Source organism: Balaenoptera ricei, chromosome 19 (assembly GCF_028023285.1).
Source record: "Balaenoptera ricei isolate mBalRic1 chromosome 19, mBalRic1.hap2, whole genome shotgun sequence".
In the NCBI taxonomy this organism is placed as follows: domain Eukaryota; kingdom Metazoa; phylum Chordata; class Mammalia; order Artiodactyla; family Balaenopteridae; genus Balaenoptera; species Balaenoptera ricei.
This window is the reverse complement of record NC_082657.1, coordinates 6,528,544-6,536,671: the sequence shown is the minus strand read 5'-3', so window position 1 is coordinate 6,536,671 and position 8,128 is coordinate 6,528,544. Positions and strand designations below refer to the sequence as shown.

The 8,128-nt window shown below is 57.8% G+C and overlaps 1 protein-coding gene across 3 annotated transcripts; it reads left to right on the top strand.

Moving 5' to 3' along the window:
• The first annotated feature begins 7 nt into the window (after positions 1-7).
• Positions 8-5,332, top strand: SPIB (Spi-B transcription factor). 3 transcript variants are annotated; one of them, XM_059905970.1, is made up of 6 exons: positions 8-30; positions 1,039-1,066; positions 2,665-2,737; positions 3,026-3,237; positions 3,645-3,795; positions 5,034-5,332. In XM_059905970.1, the coding sequence occupies exons 1-6, from the start codon at positions 8-10 to the stop codon at positions 5,330-5,332; spliced, it is 786 nt and encodes a 261-aa protein (XP_059761953.1). The 3 variants fall into 3 exon arrangements, with proteins under 3 accessions (XP_059761953.1, XP_059761954.1, XP_059761955.1); XM_059905971.1 differs by lacking the exons at positions 8-30; positions 1,039-1,066 and having other exon boundaries at positions 2,672-2,770; positions 3,053-3,237; positions 3,680-3,795; XM_059905972.1 differs by lacking the exons at positions 8-30; positions 1,039-1,066; positions 3,026-3,237 and having other exon boundaries at positions 2,672-2,737.
• Positions 5,333-8,128: the final 2,796 nt, after the last annotated feature.

Genomic DNA, 8,128 nt, shown 5'->3' with positions numbered 1-8,128 from the left:
CACCACCATGCTCACCCTAGAGGCTGCACAGTAAGTGGGGGCCACCCGAAACTGGTACTCAGGACCCCTGCCCTGCACCTCACCTTTGACCCCTCTGCCGGGCCTGCCCCAGGGGTGGTGGTCTCTGCCCCACCTGGGGGGCAGGTGGGTGGGAGGGGAGGGTGGTCCACACTGTCTCTTGCCCCTCCTGGATCTCTTTCCTCTGCCACCTCGATTCCTTCCTCCGTCCCATCCCTGTCTCCCCTGGACCCCAAAGATCTCTTTTCCTTGGGATGCTTGCTTCTCTCTGCCCTGCTGTCCTCTCCCAAGTGGCCCTCCATCTCTGTGTCTGTCCCCGTCTCCTTCGGAGTCTCACTGCATCCCCGACTCACTCACTGGGTCTGTTCACTCTGCTGCTTAGCACATCTTTTCTGTTTCTGGGTCTCTGTTCTCTGCCTCTTGCTCCCTCTCTGTCTCTGTGTCTTTCTCTGTCTCTCCAGTTTGTCTCATCTCTCCTTCTGTCTCCCCATCTGTCCCCCACCCCATCTATCTGTGGGGCTTAATAAATACTTCCTACATCCCATGCCATGTGAATTGTCTCTCCACACCTTTCTCCCTTCCCTCCTCTCCTCTCCCCTCTGCTGAGCCTCTTCTGTGTTTTACCATCTCCACCCCGACGTCCATCTGTCCATCTCTCTCCTCCGGTCCAAGATGGACCCATTTAACCGACTCGCTCACCAAGGCCCCCTCCCCGCCCCCACCCGCCCTCGGGCGCCCACATCTCTCCGGGGACTTTCTCTCCCTCACTTTCCCTGCCCCCGCCCAGCCTCTGTCTATGCAAATCCCGGGGGAGGGGGAAACATTTGCCTGGCCCCCGCCCCCCACTTCCTGTCCTGGTGGGGGTGAGTGTGGTGGGGCTGGTCTCACACAGAGACACGCAGCAGTGAACGAGCTGTGGTGGTCACAGCTGCAGCCGCCTATCCCCCATCTGCCCAACCACTTCGAGACTCAGGAGGCTGAAGACTCCCCTGACATGCCCCTGTGTCTCTCCCCCTCCAGGCTTGACGGGACACACTTCAGCTGTCTGGTGAGTTGGGGCCCTGGGGGTCAGGGAGGGGTGGGGGGACCCACGTGGCCCATCGAGACCTCCCTGCCTCAGTTTCCCCCTCCACTCCTTCCTGTCCCTTTGGCTTTCTGACTTTTCCTCGGTATCTCCAAGGTCCCCCTTCCCACCCACCCCACCACAGATGTTTTTCTAACATCTCTTTCTTTCTCTCAGACTCTGGTCCACTTCCTCGAATGGGGAGGGGTGGGTCTTTGTGTCTTTGACTTTGTGTCCCTTCCTCCGTCCATCCCACATTTAGTAAATCTACTTATTCCTTCTTCTCTTCTCTGCTTTACTTCGTATTTTAAAAAATTGAGTCTGGACTATTTCAGACACGCAGAATACTATACCCCACCCCCACAAACCCACAGCTCAGTCCAAGAAATAAAACCCCACTCACGTGCTGGAAAGAAACCCCTGGGGGGTGCCCCTTCGCCAGCACATCCCACCCTCCTCCAACTTGAAGAGTTTTGCTTTAAAAAAAAAAAATTGAGGTTTGCCTTACAAGTCAAGAAAGAGACAAATCTTGTGTACAGCTCAATGAGGTTTTAACTTAGGCACACACCTGTGTAACCACGAACCAGACTGCGATATAGAACATTACCATCACTCCGGAAGATTCCCTCACGTCCCTTCCCAATCAATACACCCCTCTGATATTTTCCACCACGGATTAGTTTTGCTTGGTTTTGAGCTTTATATAAAGTGAATCACACAGGGTGACCCCTTTTGGGTCTGGTTTCCTCACGCGACATCAAGTGTGTGTCAGACGTTGGTCCTTTTTCCTTGCTGTATAGTACTCTGTCCTAGGAACGCACCACAGTTTGTGTGTCCATTCTCCTGTCTCTGGGCACTTGGGCTGTTTCCCGTTTGGGGGCTGTTACTAAAGCTGTGCTGATTATTCTTGAACAAGGCTGTCTCGTAGAAATATGTTTTCAGTGCTCATGGGTAAATACCTTGCAGTGAGATCACTGGTTTATCAGGATGGCATATATCTAGTTTTAGACTTTAATTGCTAAAGCAACATGACTCTTGGGATGAATCGGAGTGATATGGAGGTGGATAAAAAAAGCATGGAGAGCATCTTTGCCTCTGTTAAAAACACTTCTGTGCCTCTCACCCTTCAGCCCCCTCCCCCTCCCCCAGGCAGGCAAGACTGGGGGAATTCATCTACACCTTCCCCAGCTGCTACAATGTCACAACCGTGTATTGGTGAGGTGCTGGGCTTCCTGGGAGCCCACAGTCTTAGTGGGAGCTGGCTGCTGTGTCCCTTTGCGAGACCCTGGTCTCTTTCTATGTGTCCTTGCCTGTGTCTCTCATTCTGTGTGTGTGTGTGTGTGTGTGTGTGTGTGTGTGCGCGCGTCTGGGTCTGGGCCTTTGTGTGTTTCTGCTGTGTTGTATCTATCTCCCAACTCTGTATCTCTGAATGTCCCTCTCTTTGCCCCTGTCTCTGGTGCCTAGTCTCTGTGTCTCTCTTTCTCTCCCTCTCCCAGCCTGTCATAGTCTCCCCGCTGGTCCAGGGTGGGGTGGGGTGTCCCTGCAGCCTGGGTTGACCCCTTTTCTTTCCCAACCCCTACCAGTACCCAGATGGGGTCTTCTATGACCTGGACAGCTGCAAGCACTCCAGCTACCCTGACTCAGTCGGGGCTCCTGGTGAGTGACCCTGGCCCAGCACCCTCCCCACCTGTCCCTTGGGCCCATTTTACAGATGGGAGAGCTGAGGCCCAGGGGAGGCTGTCACCTGGCACAGCAGGACAAGGTTAGCCCAGGCCTCCAGACCTCCTCCCCTTTCCTCTCCCACTCACCCGCTTGCCCATGCAAATCCTGGGGTCAGAGATTTGCACAGCCCACAATGGCCCCTCTGTGCCAGTGCAGGGGCTTCAAGGGGGAGGGGGCCGAGGCCAGACCTCTCAGCTTCTGATTCAGCGCCCTTCCCCCCAGATCTATGGAGCTACGGCCTCAGTCCAGCTGTCCCAGCCGCCTCCTATGAAACCTTTGACCCGGCTGTGGCCACCTTCGGCCACACCCAGGGTGTCCAGCTCTGTTACGGACCCTCAACCTACAGCCCTGTGGGGAACCTGGACCCGGCCCCCAGCCTGGAGGCCCCGGGGCCTGGTTTCCCAGCATACCCCATGGAGGACTTCACAAGCCAGGTGAGGGGGCAGGGTGACCATGAAAATCCCCATCATTTGATTGAGGTTTCCTAGGTGCCAGGCACTGCATCAAAACCTGTGCACACAGGAACCCCTTCATCCCTGTGACGACCCTGTAAGGTTAAGCAGCATTATTACTCCATTGCACCATCGAGCCAACAGAGGCACAAACGTGGGTCAGGGGCAGCACCAAAGGCCATTATCTGTGTGGAGCAGGCTGTCATGGAGGTGGCCTGGGCATCCCCTGGCCACGCCATGGAGACCTGAACCGAGGCCAGAGTGCAGGCTGTAAGCAGAGCAGGGAGGGCCACGGCCAGGGGCCAGGAAGAAGCCAAGGGACGAAAGCAGAGGGAGTGAGAGAAGGGGGGCCTCCCCCTGGGACTACAGGTAACCCTGACCTTCCACAGACCCTGGGCCCCCTGGCGTACGCCCCATACCCCAGCCCCGTGCTGTCAGAGGAAGAGGACCTCCTCCTGGACAGTCCCGCCCTGGAGGTCTCGGACAGCGAGTCGGATGAGGCCCTCATGGCTGGCCCCGAGGGGAGGGGATCTGAGGCAGGTATGTGGGTGCAAGTGGGGTGGGAGGGACTCCAGCTGGAGATGGGGGTGGGAGGTTAAAGGAACCGTGTCTTCCCAAGCGACTACTATATATACTCCAGCGCTAAGGGCAGTTCCCACATCTGCCATCTGCTGGCTGTGTTGCCTTGGGCAACTGTCTCTACCTCTCTGTGCCTTGGTCTCCTCTCTGTACAGTGGGGATGACAGTAATAGTGTCTATTGCTGGTGGTTGGGAGGATTAGGGGGGATCATACGTGTCAATGAGATAGCAGTGTTTGGCACAGAGTTTGGCACTCAATAAATCTTCACCATCATTATGGACACAATAGCAAAAGAAATCATCACAATATCAACTCCCATCTATTATTCAACCCCTGCTTCTGTCCCTGTGCCCGACCTCCATTACTCACAACCCCTGGAAGTTGGAATTGTTAGTTACTTTCCCTGTCTGGGCCTCAGTTTCCCATCTGTAAAATGGGCATTGTTATTATCATCCCTATCTCGTGGGGTTATGATGAAGATTAAATGAGCTCATAATTGTTCAGTGCCTAGCGCAGCACCTGGTACTAAGCACTTCAGAAAGATTTGTAAAAACACACACACATTTATAGCTGAGGAAACACCAGCTCAGAGAGGTTAAGTCACCACCCCAACGTCACACAGCTGGAAAATGGCAGAGGTGGGGTTCTTGTATCCAATGCCTGCTGTGAACCCCCCAACTCTGTGGGGCCCTTGCTGCTTATAGGAGCCCGGGAGTCAGACCCCTTGGCCTCTCCCAGGATCCCAGTCCCCATGGAACTGACACGCTGAGAGACCCGGAGCTGGAGAAATGGCCACATTCAAACCCACTCCAGATCTCTTCACCACAAGTCAGCTCTGTCATAAGCCTTTGAGGAGCACTGCCAACCCATTTCACAGATTCATCCATGCACTCAACTCAAGATATGTGCTGGCCACCAAGCAGACACAGGACAGACACACATCCTGAAAAATAAAGCAGGGATGAGAGATGGGGGTTCTGGGGTGACACCTTCAGGAAAGGGGAGCAACTTGCCCCGGATGGGGGTGTGGCACAGACAGAGACAGGCAGGTGTACCTAGCAGCCACCTTCGTCACCCCAATTCTCTTGATGGGGAGACAGAGGCTTCGCGGTTCCGGGGCGGGGTGAAGCGGGGAGGGGGTGGGGCGGGGGCGGGGCCCGAAGGAAGCTCCAGCTAACCCGCCCCGCACCCGCCGCAGGGGCCCGCAAGAAGCTGCGCCTGTACCAGTTCCTGCTGGGGCTGCTGACGCGCGGAGACATGCGCGAGTGCGTGTGGTGGGTGGAGCCGGGCGCCGGGGTCTTCCAGTTCTCCTCGAAGCATAAGGAGCTCCTGGCGCGCCGCTGGGGCCAGCAGAAGGGCAACCGCAAACGCATGACCTACCAGAAGCTGGCGCGCGCCCTGCGCAACTACGCCAAGACCGGCGAGATCCGCAAGGTCAAGCGCAAGCTCACCTACCAGTTTGATAGTGCGCTGCTGCCCGCCGCCCGCCGGGCCTGAGCCCGGGGCGGCCTCTCGGGGGCTCTCAGGGGCTCCACGCCTGTGTCACGTGGGCGTCCCCACACCCTAGGTCATAGGACCCACGGATCCCCCACCCTGGCTGTGGGGGCGGGGCGCTGCCACAATCCCTAAGCCCTGCCCAGGGTCCTTCTGGGATCCCCCCAGTCATGTCTGGGGCCTCTTTGGGATTCCCTTGTCATGTCCACGGGCCCCAAGATCTTCATGTCTTGGGTCGAAGGACCCAGAGACGACTATACTTATGTGTCTGTGTGGAGGGGCGGGGCAGGGCAGTGCTTCCAGAATCCCAAGAGCTTCTCTGGGATCCCCTTGTGATGTCTGAGATCCCTTGTGTGTCTGCGATCTCTCAATCTCATCTAGGGGAGGGTGAGCCTACAGATCATCACACCAAGAGGGGGACTCTGCCAGCACCCCTAAGCCCTGTCCAGGGTCTTTCTGGGATCCCCTTCTCATGTCTGAGTCCCTCCTGTCCCATCTGAGATCTAGTTATGTCTGGGTCCCTCTGGGAACCCTTTGCATACATGTCTCTGTGCCCATCTGTGACTTTCATTCTGTCTGTCCCCCCAAATTCCTTTGTCATTTTTGAGATCCCCTAATTCTCTGGAACCACCCTGCTATCACTCGTTTATGTCTGGAATTCTCCGATCACATCTACGGTGCCTCTGGGATCCTTTTGTCATGTCTGAAAACACCCTTGTCAGGTCTGGAGGGCGGACCTCAGTGAACCTTGTTGTATCTGGGCCACCTCTGCGATGCCCTTGTTTGTCTGGAATCCTCCAATCACATCTGAGGCCCCTCTGGGATCCTCATCTGGTATGCCCTTTTGGGGACCCCACCAACAGCTCCGAGTTCTCCTGGGGACCCTCCCCCTCCTGTAATGCCCTTCCTAGGGCCATGCTGGGGATCAATTCTGGCCACTCAACTGATTTCTGGATGACCGTGGCAGCCCTCTCCATGTCAGTTCTAACCAGAGACTTTGCACAGTCCAGCAACAGTGGACCAGCTTTTCGGTGTGGAGAGGCTGGAGCAGGGTGGTGGCCGCTTCTAATGGGGAATCTGTTTTCCAATCTGCTCAAGTCCCCATTGCCCCTGGCTGTCATACCCCGGTGGCTTCTCTCAGTTGTCCGTTCGCGCCAACCGTTCTCGTGTGTATCCAGCCTGAGCAGAAGCCCGGATGAACTGTGGGAGCTCTGATTGGAACCCTCGGGGGGTGTCAGAGGCTGTGGGCTAAGAAGCCAGAGTCCCAAGTCCTTGAGCCTGGGTGGCTGGGGGATCTAGGGTGAAAGACTTGCTGCTTCTGGGCCAGTTTGGCCCTTCTGTGAAAGGGGAGAGGAGGAGGAGGAAGATCTCGGAAGTCCCTTGCAGCCCTGTCAAGCCTTTGATACATCTCCTGAAATCCGCCCATCCGCCCACTGGTGGCCAGAAGGAAGACGAGGAAGGAGCATCAAGGACCCAGAGAGGGAAGAGGTCCTTGAGGGGGGCACACAGCGGCTGGTAGCAGAGCCCAGGCTGCGACCTGCCCTCAGGAGGACAGCACACCCCCCTTCCTGGGGCGGTGCCAGGGACGAAATGTCTTTTGGGAGGGCCTCCTCTTGCAAATGAGGTACCTTTCACGAAAACTATCATCATCACCCCAAGTGTGGAATAAAATAAAATAAATCAAGGTAGACAGAGCTTCTAGGACCCCTTGTCAGGGACCGCAAAGCTGCCCATCAATCCGGGCCTGCTGGCCCTCAGAGACACTGGGACGGCGAGGGGGGAGATAAGAGAGGAGATGCAAGAGGCAGTTAGAGCCAGACCAGGCCGAGCCGTGAAGGCCGCGGTCAGGGCTTGAGATGCAGGCACTGGTGGTTCGATTCAGTTTTTGTCTCCGTCTCTTCTTGACGATAGGAGTTCTTCCCCACCCTCTTCCTGATTCCCTTTCCGTCTGGGTCTTGTCCCCCCCTTTCTGAATTTCTGCCCTCCTCCGGATCTCTGTCCCACTCTCGCTGGATACAGCCCGCGGGTAGCGAGCGAGGCTCTCGGCTCTCCAGGCGCTCCACCAACCGGCTGGGCCCGCAGGAGCCGCGCAGCAGTCTGCCTGGCAACCCATGACGTCACAAGAAGGCTGCCTTCGGGTTGGCTCCGCGCTCCGTGGAGGCGGGGAATTTTCCGGCTCTTAGGGGGTTTTGGAAAAGAATGGTGGGGGGGGGGTGATGGTGGCGATGGGCAGGAAGAAAACGGTGAGGGACTTGTCGTCAATGACACCGGGTCCTCCACCCGGCGTTACTTCCCCGCCCGTCCTCCGCCTTAACCCCGAGCCACACCCACCTCGCCCTCCTCTCCGAAACACCTGGAGTCCTGGAGACCCTCTCCTCCCGCAATCCCCTCATCTCCTTCACCTCCCCCCACCCGGCGTCCGGCCACCACTACCCCCATTCGGAAAGCCACAGGCACCCCGGCCGGGAAGGGCGCCAATGTCTGGGCAGCCCTCCAGGGCCTTCCCGGTCTCCCCACCCGCCCCAGCTGGGGCACCCGCCCCCTCCCCCGCCTCCGGTGCCCGCCGCGCCCGCTCCGGGAACCATCGCGGGGAGCCCGCAGGGCGCGGTCCCAGGAGGGGCCGCGGCCAATCCGGGGTCCCAGGTGGCCGGGGCCCCAAGCCATCATGTATGCCCACGCCCGGGGGTGGGACTCCGGAGTCCCCGACCCTCAGTGCCCTCCCTGCGGGCACAGAGACCTCCCCCCCCGCCTCCCCCGCGGCCATCCTGCCTACCCTGGGAAACCGGACCCTCCCTCCCG

Excerpts from the sequence above, each read along its gene's own strand:
- SPIB (XM_059905970.1), top strand. The coding sequence starts at position 8 with ATGCTCACCCTAGAGGCTGCACA. Across the intron at positions 3,238-3,644 it reads TGGAGGACTTCACAAGCCAG|ACCCTGGGCCCCCTGGCGTA; the intron begins GTGAGGGGGCAG and ends GACCTTCCACAG. Across the intron at positions 3,796-5,033 it reads GGGGAGGGGATCTGAGGCAG|GGGCCCGCAAGAAGCTGCGC; the intron begins GTATGTGGGTGC and ends CACCCGCCGCAG.